At 40.2% G+C, this 23363-nt stretch overlaps 1 protein-coding gene across 1 annotated transcript in view; it reads left to right on the plus strand.

The window, feature by feature from the left end:
- The first annotated feature begins 1153 nt into the window (after positions 1-1153).
- The window catches only part of SYNJ1 (synaptojanin 1), a 47721-nt gene continuing 25511 nt past the window's right edge, over positions 1154-23363 (plus strand). The window contains exons 1-12 of the mRNA XM_017727074.1: positions 1154-1299; positions 7938-8024; positions 8418-8685; positions 9802-10027; positions 11247-11330; positions 11881-11942; positions 12232-12328; positions 13606-13775; positions 15519-15600; positions 16781-16933; positions 19995-20151; positions 21375-21398. Of these exons, the coding sequence (XP_017582563.1) occupies positions 1176-1299; positions 7938-8024; positions 8418-8685; positions 9802-10027; positions 11247-11330; positions 11881-11942; positions 12232-12328; positions 13606-13775; positions 15519-15600; positions 16781-16933; positions 19995-20151; positions 21375-21398 (1534 nt within the window). The 5' untranslated portion in view covers positions 1154-1175. The remainder of the gene's footprint in view (positions 1300-7937; positions 8025-8417; positions 8686-9801; positions 10028-11246; positions 11331-11880; positions 11943-12231; positions 12329-13605; positions 13776-15518; positions 15601-16780; positions 16934-19994; positions 20152-21374; positions 21399-23363) is intronic.

Raw genomic sequence — 23363 nt, forward strand, 5'->3', positions numbered from 1 at the left:
GCCGGGGCGCGGAGCGGTCGGGGAGAGGCCGGAGCGGGAAGTGCGTGTCCGCTCTGGAGGTCAGGGAGCTGCCGGGAAGGGAGGGCAGAAAGCCCCGCTCCAGGCGCTCCGGAGCAATCCTCCTTCGCTGCGTTTTCCCAAGCCTTAGCACGGAAAATTGGGGTGCTCTCGCATTTGTTTATGGTTTGTTGCAGTGTGCGAGTTTTGTGGGTTTTTATGAAGATCTCGCTCGTGTGTGGCTGATGGGGCAGCGTCACCAGTACGACACTGCGATGTTTCAGCCGCCGCAGGGCAGGGGTTAAATCCAAACAAAAGCCTTCTTTCGTTTAAAAAAGAAAAAAAAAAAAAAGGCAAAAAAAAGCCGAAAATAGGTTGACATTTTTGAACGATCCTTTAAAACATCTTGACGGCTTCAGTGTTAAAAATATACTGACCTTTTGTACAAGGTCAGAATTAGTAAAATAGATCTTAAAAAAATGGAAGGCTGCCCCTCTGCTTTTGGCATTAGTTTACCATGAAGGTGGTTGCTTCTCTTCCATATTGCTGGTAGCTGGAAAACCTTCTTTTCTTTTTCTATTTCCCTAAGAAGGAATCATATTTATTAAGTATTGGGAAAGAAATTGCTTTAAACTAAAAGAGAGTAGGATTAGATTTAGATATGTTCCCTGGGAAGGCGGTGAGGCCCTGGCACCGGGTGCCCAGAGAAGCTGTGGCTGCCCCTGGATCCCTGGCAGTGTCCAAGGCCAGGTTGGATGGGGCTTGGAGCAACCTGGGATATTGGAATGTGGCCCTGCCCATGGCAGGGGGTGGAACTGGATGAACTTTAGGGTCCCTTCCAACACAAACCAGTGTGGGATTCTGCAAAATTCTAGTTGTCTCCAAGAAGCTTTTAAATAAATCCATATTTTGAAGGTGTTTCTCTGTGTAGTTCTGGTTTTGAAACACTGTTACGTCGTCTTTAGCTAATCCCTGTATTTGTTTTGGAACGTAGCTAAACTAAGTCTCATGCGGTAGAAAGAGGGAGCGGAGGTTTTTGTTGTTTGTTTTTGTTGAACACGCAAAATCCCTAGGAAAGGATGAGAGTCAGACCCGCTTCGCGGGAGGTGTCTGGAAGTACGGGGAAGTTTCACTAACATCATCTTGTGTTGGGCAGGGCTGCCTGCGATCGAGGCAAAATGGCTTTCAGTAAAGGATACCGTGTCTATCACAAGCTGGATCCACTTCCCTTCAGTGTGATCGTGGAAACCAGAAACAGAGAAGAATGTCTCATGTTTGAGTCTGGAGCTGTGGCTGTCCTCTGTAAGTCGATCTGTTTTGATAACTACGGTGTTAGAAAGGTGGCAGATTGACTCTGCGTGAGCCATTTATTTGTGGAATGTAAAGAAGCAGCAGTTCTCTTTTCCTATTTGCTAATGGAGAGGCTTCTGATTTAAATGAGAAAAAGAAAAGAGACATTTTCTTATCTTCATCAGTTGAGAGAGAATTTGACACATTTAATTGCATTTTATTATGCATGTATATTTTCATGTCCACTAAATTCTTGTAATGGCTTCCAACAACATCTTATTTCTTTGTTTCTCATCAACCACATTTTGAATACATGGTAATTAATTTACAAGCTAATACTCTGTGTTGCGTTTCATAGTAATAAATTCTATATTCTTAAATGTTATATCATATTTTGGTTTTAGGTCATTTTGTATGATTTTTTGATGGCTTTTTGATTTTAGCTTTATTTTGTCCCTGTGTTTTTTAACCTAGCTCGAAACTCTCTATTGATTTTTCTCGTAATAAAATGAGTAATATTTGGAGCAAGGTGTCTTGCACTGCAGAGTTATTTTTACATGTTCTCAGTGAAAAATGCGTGAGATATTTCCCTTAAATTCTTGGCCCTCCCTTTTTTCTTTGTTGGAGGACACTAAAATGAGAAGTGCAGAAGAGAACCATAAGGCCTGTACATAGGCTTTTAAAATACATAAAATGATGAAATATGTTTGTGTTCTTTACCAAGTCAAAGCACCTTGTTGCACAGCGTTTCTGAGCTTGATTTTGGCTCTTTTATAGAAAGTTTTCATACCATGAAAGTAGTTTTCTCTTTAGCCAGCACCTGTTAGAGGCCTGGCACTGACTGATGCGGTTGCTGCAGCTGTATGTTGGTCCAGGTGAACAGTGGGTGCTCTTCTCCTATTTTTGAAATTCTCTTTTTTTTTCTGGCATGGTTTCTTCTTACTGTGTATTTAAGTAATCTCCTTGACTTTGGTAGCAGTATCCGTGTAAGGCACTGTAGTGTCGGTTGGGAATAAGTGTCCAGTCATAAAGGTAGTGAACAGGTTTAGTGCAAGCCATAAAATGTTTTGAAGATTTGTGGAAAAGGTTGTTTTAGCCTGTGTTTAGTAATTACAGAACTTGCATAAGCTACTTAAAGGCCAACAGATGAAAAATTACTTGTTCCTGAAGGTTATGCTCAGAAGGGGCAGTAAGTCACTTCTTGTGCTGGAATACACTGCAGGCACCTGGACAAATGTCCTTCCCTAAACATAAAACCCATGTTAAAGTTCTTGCCGCCTTCTCTGCCTTGTTGTTACCAAGCAGAGGAAGCCAGACCTGAAGGAAGTTTGAAAGCCTCTCTCCCCCTGGGTTCTGTACTTAGCGATAGCTGGTTATTAATCTGCAAAGCACTGTCCCTGGAATTCTAATTGGAAGGTTACGCCATAGCAAATGTTCATACTCAGGTGGAAGTAGTCACTGAGTATTGTTTTCAGTAAGCTTTATCAGGATACTGCTTACTCTTTCTCTGTCTGGTACATGGGCGTAGTTTTCCAATGAATATTCAGCAGTGGCATTTTTCTTTAATTCCTTTTTTTCCATTGGATTCCCTAAATTCTTTAGGTTCTGATACTTTTCTTAATGGTTGTAAGATCACAATCTTAAACTGACAGCAGAAGATGCCCAGAAGTTCCCTAGGTCAGGTTTTTTTCCTTCTCTTTTTCTGCTTGCTGTTCCCATCTGGTATCTGTTCTTTTCAATGCGTATTTAAAGGAGTACAATTAATAGTGCCCAGGGAAGATCTGTGAATTGCTACTTCTCTGTCTCGCTAGTCATGTCACAGAATCCAGCCGGAAGATTCCAGTCTGTCGCTGTATAAACTTCCAGGTATTGGTACAGATAACAGACAAAGTTAATGAAATACTGTCCCTTGGGAAAGATTTCCCATGTTTGTAAAATCTGTGTGGATGGATAGAAAAATGGTTAGATCAAGTACATATCAATTTAAATCCAGAACAGCGGCACTTTAAACTGTCAAAAACTTCTGAGTTTTGATGATGGTGCTACCGCTTTTTAGACTACAAAAATTGACAATACTGACCTCAAAACTGTTAGACAGTTTTCCAAATATTTTAATAAATACTGGAGATTAAATAAGGTGTTTATACCTGATCATAGTTCTTACCTGTATGTAGAATGTATAATGTATGCACAGCCTAGTGAAATACACTTTAGCATTAAAACTGATTCATGTGGCTCAGTTCCGAGAGCCTTAGTGAACTGCACCTCCTGGAATATCCACGTACAGAAATTTGGCTTTGAGGTGGGCTAACAGAAAGGAACGAAAGCTTACTGATCCTTTAAACGTCATCTTAAAGGAAGCACATCTGTCATTTTGCTGAGGGAAGGACAACTGCATTAACCTTCCTCCCCTGTGCCCTCGGTGAGGCACTGCAAGATGATTCAGAGGATTTAGCTCAGCCTCGGTAGGAAATGCTGCACAGCTCAGATGGTGGGTGATTTTCGGTGTGCGTGCCATGTGCTGTTCCAGTCAGCCAAGTTGGAGGGAAGCAGGGAAAAGGGTCGAAGGGATAGTTCAGAGGTGGTGGTTATGTAGCTGTTCAGTTTGAATGTGGAAGCAGCCCAGGCCATGCTTCTGCTGGAAGTGTTCTGTGTGGATTGACTCATGTTGCTGTGACCAAAACACCTTAGCAACACTTTGCTCTCTTTTGTACATTCAACACCTCTTTGGTCAGCACGGCCCTGGTAGCTGGAGTCTGAGGGGATCCTTCTCAAAGCCTGGTGAGAGCACCTGGGTTTAAATGTCAGCAGCTTCACTGCTGATTTGTTTAGAATTTAGAGGGAGGATGTCATAGATCTATTTTTCTTATATTCCATATGAAATAGGCAGTATATTTATTCTTTGAAATAGGACTCTCTGAGATGTCTTACCTGGAAAGATTTCCCTTACTGGGCAGGAGTGTGTTCTCTCTCCCTCTTCCTGCTGGTGAGTCATCCCAAAACGAGTGGGAAGCTGTCTTTACTCCTGTCGGCTGCCGTGGAGAACATTCTGTCTGGGAAAACACTGAGCCGTGAGCACACCGAGCAGGAGCATCACGCACATCCTTGGACTTCAGTGTCAGAGGAAAGCTGAGGAGAGAGTGGGTGTGAGCAGGAGGAGGCACAGTGCCCACCTGGCTTCTCTGGAGCTGAAGTAAGAGCTGTATTAACCCGTGTGCAGCAGGCACCCTGGTAGCTATTCACTGCCATGGTTAGCAGTGCTACTCAGACCACTCCTTAGTAAGAAAGTTATTCCATGAATTTAGACCAAGGTGATCTCACCAGGCCTTGAAAAACAATCTGGCAGTGTCCCCTCATCCCCAGCATCCTGATCTGAGCCAGTGTGAGGGGTGTGTCAATAAAAGAGGTATCAAAACTAATTAAACAGTTCTTTGGTTGGTTAATTTAATAAATGAAAGGTGACAACTCCATTCTGATTTTAATGTCATCTCTGTGGTAATATTTAGGTGTTAGCTTTAATTTAAATACCAAAAATTTCACTGTCCTAATTTGTCAAAATCCTTGAAAGCCTCAAAACCAGATTGTGTTAATAAATTTTTCAGATTTTTTTTCAGATTTTTCAGGTTCTACATCTTTTCAAGTGACAGTAGTGTGGACTTTTTCTCGCCTAATGTAAGTGAGAAGTCTTGGGTCTGAAGGAAATGCACATAATTTCAGGATTGGGATTTTGTTCCCAGCTCAGAGTCCCATATTCTACCCGGAAACTGTAGCCACTAACTTGAAATGTGTTGTCTCATGGCACCCTGGGAGCCCACCAAGAAGAGAACCCAACCGTAGAAAGCCTGCATGGTGACTTTTAATGTGATCTGAGCCTTTTAATTTTTAAAACTGGGAAACTGATTTCTGGATCTGGAATGAAGCAGGATACATGTTGAACCAGATTGTCCTGCAAACAGGATTGTTGATGGGGTTCCATTTGGGTCACACTGGGAGGGTTGACATATTGCCTTCAAAATAATTGAATCAGTCACCTTTCTTAAATGACTCTGTGATTGATAAGGTGTGCTTATTACAGATTACATTTTTAAATGCTGTTATCTGTTAATCCTTAATAAATACTGACTTGGAATTTTGTTGTTTTTCTCTTGATACTGCAAATGGGGCTTTCTGGCTTTTTTCAGAGGTACATTACAAATTGATTTGAAAATCACTTCATAGGTGTTGTGGTTTTGTGGAGTTTTTTGTTAGTTTGGTTTAGGTTTCTTAATATTGCTTGATAGTCATCATGAAAGCATAACATTTTTCCATTTTTGTAGGACTAAGGATAGGGGTCAGTAGGACTGGTGCCTTGAGATTCTGGAGAGCAGACCTTGGCCTGTTGAGGAGACTGCATAGAGCCCCTTGGGAAGAGAATGGAAAGGAGTGTGGTGTAGCTATGTCTTCCTGATTTCATCTTGGTTTTCAGAAGTTTCTAGTGCTTGTTCTCGGTGTTGTAACACTCCCAATCGCGGAAAGCTCCTTTTTGTACACGGCCCCGAAAGCAAAAGCGTGGAGTCGGTGAACAAGGACCAGGGCAGGATGGAGGAAAGGATGCCATATTTGCCACTTTCCCCTGTGAATCTTGGCCTTAAAAAACAAATCGAGGTGGGAAAAGAGCAGGCAGTGTAAGACAGAAACACTTAGTTGCTGTGGAAAAGCTTGGAGTTCACACTGAATTAAGTCCAATGTAACTGAAAACATGGCATAAAATGCTTTTGGTTGGTTCTTGGGCACTTTAAGAAAATAAGAATTCATTAGTCACGGTAAGTTTCTCTATTTTTATTTGGTTGCTTGCTTTTGCAACCCTTTGCTGCTTTATTAGCCTTTGTTGGCCTTTCTTGTTGGTCCGAATTTGCAAAGCCCATGTTACTTCATTTACTTTGGGCATTTACTTAGTAGGGCTTAATGAGGATATTCAGCATTCTCTGCAATGGAAAAAGAGAATAAATCCATAGAAGACAGAAAAGGCATTGTTCTGACATGTCATTAAATCTCAGCAGGCACCTTTAAGAAAAATCCTGCAAGAAGTTTGAAACAAAACCTGATCTTTCCGTAATAGTTTCAAATATGGAGGAAGATCACGGCAGCTTTCTGGTTATGGAAAGCTGAGTTTAGAAGAGTACACTGGCGTCTTTAAACCCGTTCTAAAAACAGATTGGAAGAACCAGGGTCTGAAGTTAAGAAGTTCTTTCCAGCCCAGTGGTTTTCTGGTTTAGAAAAACACAGTTTGGTGATGCTGACGAAATGTTTTTAGATTGGCTGCAGGTTCTTAACACTTACCCTGAGTGAGGACTTGGGAAATAAATCCTCCTGCTGCTATAACTCTTTTTATTACATCTGTATTACAGGAATATTAGTGCAATAGGTATCAGTGCAATAAGGTAAAGAAACTTTTTAAAAATCCACTTACTGAAACATTGAATGGGGTTATCAAGCTGTGGTTAAATAATTGTTTGATCTATATTAAATTGTCTGATCCACTTCAGTAAAAGAGCTGGCGGAACAGAAGGGGTGGGCTTGTGCACAGGCAGGGCTATACTGAGATTAGGGAATACTTGTTAGGAAGAGAATTCTAAGTAAAAGAGTGCTTTTTTTATTCTAAAGCAAATATAGGTTTTATTCTAAATGGCATAGCTAGTGTGAGAGAGAGAGAGAGCACAGCAGAATTCCAGGGCAACAGGCATTTTGATTTACTCTTCTTCATGTCATATTCTGTGGTTTTTAGTGTCAAAGGGAAGTGGTGCTGATTCTAGGTACCCACAGCATCTTGATCCCTGTAGATCCAGTGGCAAAGCTGAAATTGTCGGTCTTGCCCTTCCGGTGCAGTCTCGGTCACGAGAAGCAGCTCAGGATGGCTGGGATCCTGCTGCTCTGCAGCGTCTCTCAGCTGGCTCTGCAGCCAAGCTTGCGGGCCGGGCTGTTCTAGCGCTGATGGAAGGGCTGAAATGTACACTTTACTCGCGGGAGAGCAATGGCAGATACACTTCAATTTCTTCTAAAATATGACAGAGTTGTTTTGGGTTTTTTTTCCAAAACCGTCTGTGAAAATTGTGTCTTCCTAATTCATCTATGACATGGCTTTTAAATATCAGTTTTTGTGGACCTGAAAGAGTTTGGATTTGCTTGGAATGTATCTAAGATAGTTAAAATGCGCTCGTGATAATGTTTTTAGAGATAATACTGCCACATCATGGTTTTATTCCTGGAGAAAAAGGGTAATCTTTTCAGGAAAAAAGCAACATTTAGCACTAATTTTAATTGTAGGAGAGCATTCTCAGGCGTCTTACTTGTCTGTGTTGTAGATGCTTTTTATAAGAGATGATGTTGTTAAAAATGCCAGTGTACTTCTTTAATACCACTTGGAGTTTTTGCAGGTCCTTTTTTTCTTGCTTAAAGACACAGCGTGATCATACTGTGTCATAGAATCAAATTCTCATTTCCCATTATAAAGTGCCATATGCTCATACGTTTAGATTTTTTTTTTTCCAGAAGCGTCACGTAAACACTGCTTTTGTAATCCCTCAGGTTTTCAGTTTGAAGTGACTCGTTCTTGGTGCCATGGTATCAGGGCTTTTACATCAGCAAATCTTACTGTGGTTTTCTCTCCACAGCTTCTGCAGAAAAAGACACGATCAAGAATACGTACTCCAAAGTCATGGATGCGTATGGCCTCTTGGGGGTGTTAAGATTAAACCTCGGTGAGTCAAATATGTAGAACTTGACTTTTTCATTTGGGGAAGAATACTGTGCTGCTCCTGTAAAACTGGATCTTTGCAACAGGAACCGGGCTCATTTTTTTCTCTTTGGTTTGTTGTTTTGGTTTTTTCTTTGTAGAGTAACTTACAAGTTTGGAGCCCTCCCAGAAATGAGGTAGTGGACAAAAATAACTTTCGGTTTTGCAATCCCTGCTCTTTGCAGTGTAGTTTCTCCTTTTCTTCTGTTGAACTTGGGAACGTATTCTAGATGTTGGTTCTTTTTGTACTTTTTTCAGGCAAACTGAGGTGGGCTTGCATGCCTTTAGCACATAAATGAATCAACATCCTACTATGCTAAGATCCATTCTCTTACCTGTGCCTTTCCTTGTTTTGCAGGGGACACACTGTTACATTATCTGGTTCTGGTAACAGGATGCATGTCTGTGGGAAAGATTCAGGACTCTGAAGTTTTCCGAGTTACTTCCACCGAGTTTGTGTCATTGCGAGTTGACCCAACAGATGAGGATCGTATTTCAGAAGTGCGCAAAGTGCTGAACTCCGGGAACTTTTATTTTGCGTGGTCTGCAACTGGTGTCAGCTTAGACCTGAGTCTCAGTGCTCACCGCAGCATGCAGGAGCACAGTACTGACAATAGGTTCTTTTGGTGAGTTCAGAATTGTTTCAGCAGGCGTTATGTAGAGTAATGAATCCTTCCACAAAGTAATGCCTGGCAAGTTTTTATCCTTGTCTTTCCCAGCTCTTACACGTACACCTTTCTCCCACAAATCTTGAGGAGATAGAGTAGCGTTACTTGAACTCTTAAGGGCAGAAGTATGGTACTAATGACAGGATGTTTCTGTGAGCGCTTTGAGTTTCTTAATCGGAAGACACAGACAGATTTTTTTTCTGCTTATATTGTATTTTCATCTAAACATCTGCTGTCGTGTTGTGTTTCAGTTTTGGTGCCTCTTAGTTCTTCATCAGTTGTGTCCGTTTTTTAAATGGGTGTGGTAATGAAGCTTCAAAGAAAAAAAATTACTGTTTTGTACATTCTGGGTTCTAAAATGGTGTCGTGTTTATAGGTAGGTTCCAAGAGGGTTTTCAACTTATGAAAGCACTTCAGAAGTTTTGTTACTCAGAAAATTGCTGATTTTATTGAGACGGCAGGTAGGCTGTGCTACAAAGTGCACTTTGCTTGGCTGCTGCACTCACTATTCTTTTACTGGATATTTTCGAATAAAGTATAAGTTTTCACATAAAGAGTTTTTGGTAGAAGGAATCCTGCTGTTTCTGCCAATCAGCAGCTTAAATAATGCCAGTAACGCACACTGTCATGTCAGAAATTCTGGTCCCTTCAACATCTGTTAAAAACGCTCTGTGTGTCCAAGAACCTCGGAATGGTGCTGAAGGCTTGGCTTTACGCTGTTAGAACAGGTGAAAAGCTACATCCTTCCCTCTCTTCTGGGCAAAATACACCAAGCCAGCTCTGGCATATGAGCCAATGCTTCTCTAGTCTTTGCCACTATTTTGGTCAGGTAGAGGAATCTGATCAAGTATAAGACAAAATTATGAAGGTAGAAAGTAAGCTCAGGTCTCTTGTAAACTTTGCTATTTCAGGGACATTTAAATGAGAGTTACATCACAAAACTATCGCATGCCTATTTTCCTGTTCTTATTTGTGCTAGTAGATGTAAATTGTAAGGAGTTAGTAGTTGGCTTAACAGTTTGAGCTGGATTGTAATTCCTTCCACTTATTTGATGGTTGTTTTCTCCCTGATAGGAACCAGTCACTGCATTTACATCTGAAGCACTATGGTGTGAATTGTGATGACTGGTTGTTACGTCTCATGTGTGGAGGAGTGGAGATCAGGACAATTTATGCAGCTCACAAGCAGGCAAAGGCTTGTCTCATTTCCCGACTAAGCTGTGAACGGGCTGGCACCAGATTTAACGTCCGGGGAACAAATGATGATGGTCACGTTGCCAATTTCGTTGAAACAGAGCAGGTATGTTATGCTCCAGTGCCCATGGCTTGGCTGGGGTATAAGCCCACGTGTGGTTAGATTTTTGCTCTAAATCGACAAATCTCAAGTCAAGCCTGCCACCAGCAGATATTGGAATAGTTTCTTTGGTGCTAAATTAGGAAGCTAAGTAGGTTACGTAACTTGATCATCTTGGTTTTTAGTGTGGCTTATGGTCAGGGCATGCCTGGGTCTGAGTTGCAGTAGCTTAAGAAGGTGCTGAACTCCTGTGGGTAGCTGTGCTTCCTCTGAGCCCCTTGAGCCACATGGCCGCATGTGCCACTTCTGGCCTGAGCTAATCTAAAGTAAAGAAACGGGCAAAAGGGATTTTTTGGCAAATACCAAAACACTGGTGTCTGGTGGCTCGGGAAAGATGAAAGCATTCCACTTAGCACAGCTCCTCTGAAAGGCAGCTTGTAAAGCCGCTGTAATTCTGCTGCCTTGGATTTCATAGCTCTGCCCTCATTATACAGAAATGGGAGAACCTGCTAAATCTTTCTTTGCTGGCTTTCCTTGGCTCACTTTCCATGATAACCTATTCCCGAGGGGTTGGTCCTGCAGCCGTGTTCATGCTCCTAGGTTTCTCTGGCTGACTCACTGACTCCTTCCAGAACCCAGGTGACTGAAGGAGGGCTTTGTCCAGGAAGGGCTCTGCTTCTACACCTCCAGTTTAAGGAGTTTAGTCAGAACGCTCTTGTTACGCTTTCTCTGCCCGAGTTTCCTGGCGTGCCAATGTCACTGAATGGCTGTGGCGTGTTATTCCACTTCAGGTGTCCTTTCCTGGATACTTCATGGATGGTGATATGTTGGTTTCTGATGCAGGAAATCTGTGCAAGTGTTCTGAGTAGGCTGCATGGTGATTTTCTGTGCATTGGTGTTTATTTTAACTGTTCCTGCAGAGATGTCTTACCAAGTTATTTATCTTACTCCTAGTGCAGAAATTACTCAAGCCCAAATAATAAAAGCTGTATTTCCTTACACATTGTGAATTGTGATTCTGCAAGGGAGCGTGAGAGCGACGGAACTTTTTGTAGGAATTGTTCAGAGAGGATGAAGAGAAGTCTCAGAAACGCAGTATTTTAGCTGGTAGTGTGGAATGTGTAATACATAAATATTTTATTTGCTCCACGTTTAGTTAAGGCTAAGAGGTCTAAAATCTTACACTGTGATAATTACTAATACTATGCTTTACTTCCCTTAACAGGTGATATATTTAGATGACTCTGTGTCATCTTTCATACAGATTCGAGGATCTGTTCCATTATTCTGGGAACAGCCAGGGCTGCAGGTAAGCAGGAGATAGATATAATTATACAGATAATTCTTATTCGTGTCCTTTTAAACATCATCTACTAGCCTTTGGGCTCTTCTTCACAGTTGCCTGTGAGGGTGAGGTGATCCTTTGGGAGCACGTTGGTGCTATTGTGACTTGCCAAGCCTGCTCTTCTCAAATCCAAAAGTTGCTTTGCAAAAAGAATGTCCATTCTTTTTTCCATGTCTTCTCTTTGAAATTCTGACTTTTTCCTCTTTTAAATGGGTTATCTAAGGGTGTCCAAAGAGACTGTTTTCTTCTGAGTTCTTCTTGAGAAGAAGTCTTTTCAAGAAGTCAGTAAGGATCAAGACCTACTCTAGTAGATTTTCATCACAATTTTCTTGAAAGGGGCTGGGTCCAGCAGCTACTACCATGACTCGTTTTTTACAGGAAGGGTTAAAAAAAAGTTTGTGCCTTACGGGGACTCTAGGTTCTTTAGACATACCAGTATTTTGCAGTAGAACTGCTGAAACGTTTACATGCCTTTTACTCAAAATTACAATTTAATGTAATCTCGGTGTCGTAGGTGGGATCCCATCGTGTCAGGATGTCAAGGGGTTTCGAGGCGAATGCACCAGCTTTTGACAGGTGAAAAATGTCTAAAGCTTTTGTTAATGCACTGCAAACCTCTGATAAGTTCTGCTGCATCACAGAGATGGGATATGTTATTCCAAATGGGAGGCTTTGTCTGTACAAAAGTGGGATTCAGCAAAGCTGGGAACTGCCTGGGGATTGCTTATGCCTTTGAATGCTTCGTTGGAAAGTGTGAATAAAATTGATATTGAATACTTTGCAACATCTCACTCAGTGTTGCAGGTGTTGCTGTTCATTTTCTGCGTGCCAGAAGATGACTGTGGAATTTTTCTTCTGTTAACAGGCATTTCCAAACCCTTAAAAATTTATATGGCAAGCAAATTATTGTAAATTTACTTGGGGCAAAAGAAGGGGAGCACATGCTCAGCAAAGCTTTCCAGGTGAGTGTGACAGTTCTTTCGCTGTGCATATCCTTGGAATTTGCTTGTTTGCAAGGAAGCTTTTACATAGCGTTTGGAAACCAAATCCCAGGTATGCTGTGCTCTGGGAGCTAAGATTGGATTTATCGTAACAGCACTGCTTAAGATACATGATGTGAAATGAATTGTTAAAAGCTCTCTACATGATTCCTCTTTGATTCCGTTCAGATTGGTTACTGTACTGAAAAACTATTAACAGCAACATAGACAGTGTTGAGGGATTTTAAGTTATTTTCATATTTCATCCTTACTAGTGTCTTATTGAGAACATAAGTCTTCTTTACCCTATAAAATTGATGAATAAATACATGATACTTTATGATACTTAATGCTGTGATATTTCTTTTAAGGATATTTCTTTTGGAATAAATGGGTAAATCCCTTAATATTCTTTTAAAAACACAATCTATCACCTTAAAGCTGCTTTGTGATTAGCAGGAAATGTTTGTTCAGAAGATGTTAACTATAAGTGGCCGCTTTCATTAAATCCCACTGGTTAGTTTAAAAGACAACGTCGGAACACTCTTGTTATGCTTTCTCTGCCTGAACCTTGCAGTTCATAAATACCAACCATTTGAGGAGCTCTGTCTGAAGCCAGAGAACATGGCAGTAGCCATCTGTTATTTTCCTTCTCCCTTTTCCCTCTGTGTTGTAGTGATTGAATAGCTGGGGGCATTCACTGGGATATTTCCTGTATCCAGCCCTCCTGGTAGGATACAGGAGGGTTCCCAGATGTGCATCGATACCCAGGGCTTTGCCAACACTGTCTGAGCACTTAAGGGTTTTTCAGGAAATATTAGAGAAAGTTTTGCTCAAGCCACTCTCCACAGCAACCTAAATAATTTGGGTGGGTTTTTTATCAGTAGTAGTTGTTAAAGTGTTTACTTAACCCCCATTGCTGACAGGCATGTCAGTGACTGTTGGCAAAAAGGGGTTTCACTGAAACGACCTTGTGCAGGTGAAAGCATTTGACAGCAGAAGAGGCTGTGGGCTGCCTTGGTGACCCCTGGGGTAGTAAGGGGAAAACCTGACTTTGTGACAAGGGAAACAAAAATACACATGGAATGTTAATCAGTTCTGAGTGATTTGTTTCAATGGTGGTAAAAATGGTTTCATTTTACCTAATAGAAAGCAAATAAAACAACTTTAAAAATATTTGTAGTCTCTTGTTTAGCTCCTACTTCTGTATGTTGAGGTACTGGTATATTTATACTTTTTTTTTCTGTTTACAATGCCAGAGCCATTTGAAAGCATCTGAACATTCAGCTGATATCAAAATGGTGAACTTTGACTATCATCAGATGGTTAAAGGTGGAAAGGCAGAAAAACTACACAGTGTGCTTAAACCTCAAGTCCAGAAATTCTTAGAGTGTGGATTTTTTTATTTTGATGGAAAGGAAGTGAAAAGGTTTGTGTGTATAACTTCCGTACGTTTCCTCAGATTAAACTGTGGTGCTGGGATGTGTTTCACCCCTCAGCAAGAAGATAAGAGAAAGAATGTTGCTTCTGTTATTGTGGTTTTAGTGTATCCTGGATGATGCTTAACAGCTGAAATATGAGTCACTTATTTTACTCTGGTAAGATCTTGTTTCATTCTGTGTATGCTCTAAAAATTTTCAAGGAAGATCTCTGTGAGACATTCAAGGGGCAGGAATTCATTTCAGGCCTTTGACCTCACAATTTTGTGAAAATGGTCGATTGTCCTTTTTCTGGCGGGCAGCCACATGGGATTAATGACTATTTTTCTATCTTCCTGTATAATATGCTGAGTATTTCCCTCAGTGATGGAACATACCATTTTCTGTGTGTTGTGAATGTTCATGTTCAGGGCAGTGTTTTTGACTGCACCTGAATCCCCCGCTTGAGAGATTCCTTTCTCTCAAGGCAGGATTGAGATGCATGTTTCCTGCTCTGCTCTGTACTTGTTCCTGATTCCTGGAGCAAAGACTGTGCTTATCTCAACAGGAAAAGAGAAGCAGGGCAAGAAATAGGCAACATTCCTTCTCTTCTCCCTTCCACACCCTTCCTCCTTTTAACTCGTGCGGAGCGAAGTGCTGCGTGAGGTTCTCCCTGAGAAAGAGTTGCTGAATGATGAGGGGATGAGCTCCAAACAGCTTTAAAAGTGGCATGTGTTTTTTTATTGGGTGATTCAAATAATGCCATCGTAAATCAAAATGCAACAGGCTGAAAGCAAAACAAAAAATTGTGGCTTGTGACAGCTCAAAGATTTGTGTTAGTGAAAGGTACAGTAAAAATGCTTGTGAGTTCATGGACCATCTCCTTTGGGAAATGTCAGGCTTTTTGCTTTGTATTTCAAATCAAATGCAGAGATAGTAATGCCAAAGAAAAAAAAAAAAGTCTTGAAGAAAGTTCTTCAGAACTTGCTGCAGCTTGTGGTTAGTTCTCCAGGTAAAGGTGCTGAAACCATACTGACCTTGGCACACGAAGTGGGCAGTGGGAATGACAAAAGTAAGGGGTAAGTGTGTGTCCTTGGGAGAGTCACTGGAATTTTGTACTCCTAGCTGAGCAAGCAGTACATGGATGCTGATTAACATGATCCTTTTGAGAGGTTTCTAGCAGGAGTTAACTGGGCTTCTCCCAAAGGAAGTGGAGCAGTTCTGAGTGCCTATGGGCCTCAAACATCACTTGAGCTCAAGGAGAGAGGCTTGTTTTTAATTTTTATGAGCAAGTAATGAGGAGTTGGAATTGGCTTTAGTTATATCACAAATTCTTGTTACTTTTAGTTAAACAAATTCGAGAACTGTCTCAGTAATTTTTTTTCCATTTTTGTCGTAACTTAAGAGTTACTTCTCTCTGAGGTTCTTTGGAAGTGCGTTAGTTGAATTGTTTGAAAAGAAAACTTAATCCTGCGTAACACTTTAACTAACCAAGCAAGGAGGATTGGGAGAAACTGAAGCAGAAAGACTAATGTTATTTGCAGAAAATGCCTGAGCTGTGTTCAGTGAGCACTTGAAGATCACCCTCTGTTGCTGACACGTTTATAAATATCCTTGTGGGGCAGGAATGTCGCACTGACAATGCCCTGATTTACTGCTCTGGTTCAGATCTCCCTGTCCCTGCCTCTGTTGAGGAGATGTGTGTTAGATGAGTTGTTTCACTTGTTTTCCCTCTCCCGTTGTCCTTGGCACAGATCCCAGAGCGGCACTGTCAGGACCAACTGCTTGGACTGTCTGGATAGAACAAACAGTGTGCAGGCCTTCTTTGGCTTGGAGGTAGGAAACTCACATCCAGCTGCTGCTTCTGGGGTACTTAGGCTGTAAAAGTAGTGTCACCTTCCCTAGGAAAGGTGAATGAACTTTTCGTGGGTGGATTTGTAGTGTGAGATGCTCTGACTTCTGAGAGAAGACCTTCAGCATGTTTGAAAGTGAAAAAGTATGGGTGCTGTAAGGTCAAACGTAGGAAAGTCATGATTTTTTTCTTTTCTGAATTTTAGTTATTTAAAACGCTCTTCTTAAGAGGAATTTCTGCGAGAATTGTACAAGGCATTGGTTGTAGAACAGACATATCTGATTCTGGAATATGTAGTGCTTGGCTGCTGCATTAACGCGAGTTTTCTATGGCATAAGAATAAATCTTTCTACACTCTTGATGTGTAGAGTACTTACATGTCAAACTTAGCTTTGAAGGTCTGTTTTTTCCTTTCTTACCCTTCTAAGAACTGGATAAAGATAATGTTTTTTTAAACCCATTGTGTCAGATTTTTCAGCAATGAGAATTAAATTATGATTTCAGCTGAAGTATGAGAGCTAAAAGCATAGAACTAATTAATAAGAAGGGAAATGGTTAATCCTGAAGAACTACTTACTTAATTTTAAAATTCTATTAAATGAGATATATGAATTCTTACTTTATTTAGTACAGTTAGATACTTAAAATAACAGTACTGAACTCTGGATGACCCCCTGAAATAAGAGCAAGCACCCAATTTCTAAAACTTCTTGCTTATTTCTTCCTAATTTTGTCTTGCAAGTTTCCTTTTGTATCTTTTGTTGATTCCTGTCCAACCTTCAGAATTTTGCTTTTGTGTGTCTGTTATTTTAGGCTCCTCCTTCTTGCTGTCAGACACCCTAAGGTTTTAAAGATTTTTGAAAGCTCTTGAAAATAGCTTCTGTGTTTAGTTTGGTGAACTTTAAGATGAAAATATGTACAAATCTGCTAGATAATTACTTTCCTTTTTTACTACCTATCTTCAAAAGAAAATGAAGTGTTGGTGCTAATTACATGTATGATGCAGCCTTTCAAGTGTGATATGGTGACAGTTTGCTTGGAATGATGCATATAAACCCCAGATTTGTGGAGTTTTATGCATATATGCTGAAAAATAGGATGTGCCTTTTAACAAATATATTTAAAGTTTTTTTTTTTTGCTAATGTTGTCTTCACCTGTTGCAGATGCTAACAAAACAGCTGGAGGTATTAGGATTAGCTGAGAAGCCTCAGTTAGTTACTCGCTTTCAGGAAGTTTTCCGATCCATGTGGTCTGTGAATGGTGATTCTGTCAGTAAAATTTATGCTGGAACCGGAGCCCTTGAAGGAAAGGCCAAGGTAAACTACATCTTTTCAAATGTTTTAGCAGTGTTCACTATGGGTTTTAATAAATTCTGCCATTAATATAGCAATGGCAAGATTCTCTCTTAAAAAAATGTGTTCTTTGTAATCCTAAAACAATCCCAAACAAAAGGCAACCAACCGAAACAATTAACTTCAAATGGTTGGTTCTGTTGATAAGCAGGTCACGTTCCTGTACATCCCTTCCTAGGCGCGCTCCTGCCTCGCAGATAACACCATTCTGTGTAAAGGATAAGGCTCAAATCTTCAATTTCTTTAGAACATAGTTCGGAAAAGTGTATAGTCAAATTGGCTTTAGTTTCTTTTGATTCTTTTCACGTTTCTCTCTGTGCCTCTGCTGTTATTTCATTCACTGTATCTCCTTTTCAAGTGTGTTTGATATGATGTTGTTTGTGGTTTTAGTGTTTAATAGTGTTAATGCTAAACAAGTTGTAGCTGATGGGTTTTGTTTGAATGTTTGTCCAGCTTTTTCTTTTTAGTTCTGCAGTTACTGAAAACACCACAAATTTCATTTCTACCCTGCTTTCTAACGCTGTGACAACAGTTCTGTGTTCCATGACGGTGTAATGTTTCTCTTCAGCTTGTTTTGTCTTGGTTGATGCCTGGGTTGTTCCCATGTTCTAATGCTGTCTTTTGGGTTTTTTTCCTCAAAATGTTGCTTTTTTGTTTCCTTAATCCTGTCCCTTGCCAAGTGATACCTGTCAAGACAAATGTTGAACTGTAGCAATTTTTGCCTTTAGTTCCTTCAAAAACATCTTTTCACATTGTTCTTTCTGCTGAAGAATGTGCTGCTTTTCATTCCATGTTATAGCCGATGTACCCATAGCCAACTGTTTTGGATTTTCCATCATTTGTTCATTCACACTGTGCCAGGGTCCTTCTCTGCTCATGTAGGAGGTATCACAGCAAAACACATAAGAAGAAAAGAGCTCAGATAAACTTGTTGCTTATTCTGCCCCTTGACTGATGCATACAAGACTTCTTCATTTGGGAATTGCTTGTATTTTACTATAGAGTGGAATTTGGTTCAAGATGTTTAGTTTTATTTTCTCACAAAAATGTCACCCAGACTGCCAGGAAAACAGCAGTAAGTATTTTATGGAGTGTCTCCCCTTGTCTTGACTTTGCCATTCAACCTTCTTAATTCCTTTTCCTAAATTAATAGTTTTCTATTTCATCTAGTTCATTTGGCTATTTGGTTTTTTTTTTTTACTTTAAAAAATGCATTTAATGTATTTACATTTCCATTTCTAATGTTTAAAACATAGAGTAGATGTCCTGGTTCCAGACTGTTAAACCACGACAGTACATTTACTCTGCTGTCTTTAGAATGATGCTGGATCCCTGCCCCGGGACAGCTCTAATTAGTATCACATCTCATAAATCATACCCAGCATCTCTGACACAAATCTTGTCTATTCAGAGAGGATCTTTAATGCTTGCAAAGCCATGCAATACTCGCTCTTGTTTCAATGCACATGACGCAGTATGTTTTTGAGTACTCTCAGTATATACTTTAAAATGCAGTTTTTAAGTTGCATTCTCGTTTCTCAGATGAAAAGTTTGATGCTTGAAATTGTTCCATTTCTTACTTGTCAGTTTGATTCTTCAAAGCCCAAGGGTACTTAGAAGTAAAATTGCAGAAATTTCACATAGGAGAAAATTATTTTAACCCTAAACGTGTTAATATACATTTCTATACTGAAAACCAGTTCTTTTTAAAGTATTACAATGCTCGTTACATCTAACTCCTTACTTGCTCTTTTTTTTGCTTTCTCTGGGTTCCTTTCAATTAATTGCCTGATATGTGAATGGTGAGTGTGGTTTTGGATCATCAGTTGTACATTGTCTGCCAGGAAGGGAGCATATCCTATCAAAATCCTGTTGCAGTAGAGTGCTCTCTGCACCTCATCCCCATTGTCTGCCAAAAGTCATGGTGTCAATTTACTTCCACTTAGCCTTGCCAAAAGAGTAGCTTCTGTCTTGTCTAGCACAATTCATAGAACTAAATCCTAGGGTAGTTTTATTAAGCTTTTACCTTCTTTTCACATGCATTTAATAGGCTTTCATGGACAATGCAAGCTGTAAACTTGGGAGTATTTTTTTATAATGACACAATCCCATGCAGCATCCCTGATGGATCACAGTCTGTATTTCATGTACCTGCAGTAGTGTGTGTTTACAGACACCTCACAGGCAAAGTACATGCAACAGCATGTGTAATCAGAATGGTGGTTTTGTGTGCCCACGTCAGCACTGTGAGGTTTGGAATTGAGTATGAGACTGCATTACATGTTAGTTACATTATCCTTTAGGTCTGTGTGACCTTCGGGTACATCTGCAGCAGCAGCACATTTTTCTGGAGACTCTTGTTTAGCCCAGCTGTGGACACTGTTCCTCTGCCATGCGAATTAGTCAGGCCAGAGTGTGCGGAGACGGTGTCCGGGTGTGTCTGTAGCCATGGATTAGTGTCTGTGTTCCTTCTGGGATACTGCATGAGACTTTGCATGTTCTTTCAACAAGTTAAGGGGTCTTAAGTTGAAGCTCTCTCTCGTTTTTTTAACATGGTTATTCCAGAATGTGACTTCTGAATTCCTATGTGCATAAACATATACCTTCATGTATCATGGTATTTGGACTCGAGCACTTGCTCATCTCTCACTGTTTGGGGAAAAGCCCAAAATCCCTGTCGTGGTCTAAACATGGCACTGTATCAAATTAATTTTTCAAGACCATGGGTTTAGGAAAAAAAAAAATTCCCCTCCCTGCAGCATTTTATTTTATTTAGTTTAATTTAAATCTGCTTGTTAGATACACCTTGTAGGTATTACTGTGTTTACCATTTGGGGGTGGGGGGAAAGCACATGTAGCACAGTAGGCTCAGACAATTTGATTTAACACTTAAAGAAGAAAATTGCCTTAGCCCTTAAAATCATTAACACAGTTTACATATGTGCTACTGAATATTGCCAATGTATTATGAGCAGTGTCCGACATAAAATATTTTATACGTGTTCCTCTCTAACAGGCTGGAAAGCTGAAGGATGGTGCTCGTTCTGTGACCAGAACGATCCAAAATAACTTTTTTGATAGCTCCAAGCAGGAGGCCATTGATGTTTTGTTATTGGGAAATACCCTAAATAGTGATTTAGCAGATAAAGCACGGGCTCTCTTAACCACCAGCAGTTTACGCGGTATGTGTCTTTCAGGATTTTAATCTCTGATAACTATTTGGTGTAAAAAAGCTGTATAGAGTTTGTTTTCAAAGCACTGTTGGAAAGTATAAATGCTATTTTATGTTCTTTTGGCTTACTAAAAGACGAAAGTTACTTCTGCTTTACTAATAGTGGCAAACTAATGTGCTGCAGAAATTTCTTTACCTGTGTATGATTTGTGGGTGAAGTTCTGCATCAAAACCAGAGATATTTTGATAAGAAACTCTGCTTGTGCAGAGCAGCCACATGAGTCTTGAGGGTTTGGTACCAGGAAGGTGGTTCCCCTCATGAGAACAGGGTACTGAACCAGAATCCTGCATCCCCAAAGAGATGTAGCCTCTGTGGTCCCCCGGACTGCAGTCAATCCCATCTTCTGCAGGTCTGGTGGACAAGAAAACAGTGGCTCAGTTGTAGGGCTGGGTTCAGTCCTCTCCTGGGACATAAAAAATACAGGAGCTCGTATTTGGGCAAAGAAGGAACTTAAATTTGAGTCTTGTTTCCAAGATCCCGAGTAATAATGTTCTGGGTTACTGCAATTTTTAGGGATTAATAACATTGTTAAATTTTCCTTTTCATTTTTTTTTCCTTCCCCCCAACCCATCTCAACCTAGAATGAGGAAGAGTATGTCAAAGCGTCAGCGAAAATCTCTGTCTCTAGAAGAAAATCATTGCCAAGTTGTAGTCTTCATCTCGAGGGTCCACACCTTCATCTGATGTGGAATCCGAGTAGTTTTGTCCCATTTGTTTAGCACAAGGTTTCATGTTATTGTAACTTTTCTTATATCTGAAACCTGCTAAATTGACCTTACCTCAAAATTAGTTAAAATTTGTTTTCATTTCTTCTCACTTTTCCTGCGAATGTAAGCTGCCCTTTCCACGTTCGCAGCTCCTGACAGCTGAGGAGCATTAATCCCTCTTCCCTGAGATGTCTCTGCATTCTCTGCTAGGTGGCAAGTTAACTAGTGGGGTACTTCAACATGTGTGAATCCCTTATTAATGAAGAAGGAAAAGAGAATTTGCTAATCCTGTTGTGAAACTTTGTAGATTTTGCAGCATAAAACGTGTGCTTTAACTGATGCAAATGGTTATGTGTAATAAACTGTATATTAACAGCATGTTTTCTCACACATTGCTGGAAAATCCTGAAAAGCAATGACTTATTTGACTAATTTTTTCTTGTTTTCCTCTTACTGCATCCGTAGTTTCAGAGCAATCATTACAATCAGGTATAGTATAGTACAGTAAAATAAGCTGTAAATACCTGACCAGTGGTCGTTGTCCTCTGGCTTTTCTTGTGTCTGTGTAATATTTGGCTGTGGGCTCACATTTTCCTGGTGGTGTTTGGGTCTGACATTCCTGTGTCCTAACATCCTTTAATCCAAGAAAAGTGAGAATCGAGGAGCTGAAAAATGTTGCAGTTGAACTTGGGTGCAAGTTAGGAAATGAGGTAACCAATTTGCAGGGGTTTATTTTTGCAAATGTTCTGGCTGTAAAGGAATTTGCCTTTTTATTTGGAAGCTTCTGTATTTTTTGCTTTGTTTAGGATAAGAGGTCAAATTCTTCAGTACAATTCGTTATTTCATCTTAATTGCTGCTAGAAGGCTCCACATGCATGTATTTGTGCAGGAAACTAGTCAGCTGTGCAGCACCTCGTGTTCTTGTTCCCAGAACACATTATTTAAAATAAAATATTTCTAATCTCTTCTATTCACATTTTATTGCATGCTGAGCAAATTTAAATGGCCTTTACATGTGCCAGTTTTGCTTTTCCTATATGTGTTTTACTCTACCTACTTAACTCTTAGGGAGTATCTAAAGAATGAAATCTGAGTCACAAGTAATGTATGTCTGAAATTGAGTGATTCACTGGCATTTAGTCAGTGTAACCAAGTGTTTATTGGAATGACCGGTCACACTCTCACTGATGGTATTACCTTCCAACTCCGAAAGAGGAGTCAACTATTTTTATTAATTTATAAATTATTATTGTTATTCTTATATTTTTATTATTTATTAGAATACCTATTTTTGTAGGAGTTATAAATCAACTGGTTTTTAGCATTTCAGGGTTTCACCTGGGTACAAATTGCATATATTGAAATATTCCTACAGGAATTTGGATGTAGCAGTAAAACAGTTCCATCAAGTTCAGTTGCATGGAATATCCCAAAGAGAATTTTAAATTAACGATTCCTTTGTAGAACTGATTTCCAAATTTCTGCTTGCCTAGTAAGAGCAGCAGCCGAAGTATTTTTGCTGCAAAATAACAGAAGATGTAACTGATTGGATTTCTGATGTTGGAGAGTGAGGCACAATTTAGCTGAAGAGATAAATAACTAGAAATATGTAGAAAAATCATGGTCTCAGGAGCCCTGAAAAGCACTTGGTTCACTCAATATTTTGGAAAGCAGTAGAAATTTTTATTTTTAATTACTCTAATTTATAAAAGGAGTCATTCTACAATTTAGGAAGACTGCTAGTTTAAAGATATCAATTTTTTGTTTGCTATAAGCTTGTTGTCTGTTCAGTTCTAAAGTTAGAGTCTAACCCGGTAAGGCTTTTCACATTAGGGTCTCATAACAACATCAGGAGTCAAATAGGCAATAATTGAGTTTTGCAGCTTTTCTTAAAAGCTTCTGTATAGCAACTGAATGATTTGGAGTGACTAAAAGGAAGCTGAAATCTACTAAATTTTCAAAAGAGAAAGAAGGAACCAGAGATGAGAAACCACCAAACTCTGCTATTCAGCTTGCTCAGAGTGCTGCAAAGGCTCATCTCTGCAGGCCTGCACAGCTGCCTACGACACCAGTTTGGGTTCCTGGGGTTCAGCCAGCCCTTCGGATGATTTGGGTTCTTGGATGTGTTGTGGTGATAGCACTTCTGGGATTGTTTTCCCTTCAGTGGCCGGGTGCTGAGGTAGCTCCTGTCCTTGACACTCTGTGGCCTTTTGGGCATGTGCTCGAGTTCCTGGCTGGAGTCACCTGGGGTGTGGGTCAGAAGCAGATGTGGTATTTGGCTCTTGCCTGGAGGGCTCAAGTACCCTGTTGGCTCCTTACTGTCTTCTAGACTGCATTGCCCTGTATTTTCATGAGGAAAGCATGATCCCAAGTATGATCTGCTTGGAGCACCCCAAGGAGACGCCAACCAGTTCACTGTCTTTTCAGTGTGATTGGCCCGTTTATGGGTGTGTG

This window comes from Corvus brachyrhynchos, unplaced genomic scaffold, assembly GCF_000691975.1.
Source record: "Corvus brachyrhynchos isolate BGI_N302 unplaced genomic scaffold, ASM69197v1 scaffold412, whole genome shotgun sequence".
NCBI classification, from domain to species: Eukaryota; Metazoa; Chordata; class Aves; order Passeriformes; family Corvidae; genus Corvus; species Corvus brachyrhynchos.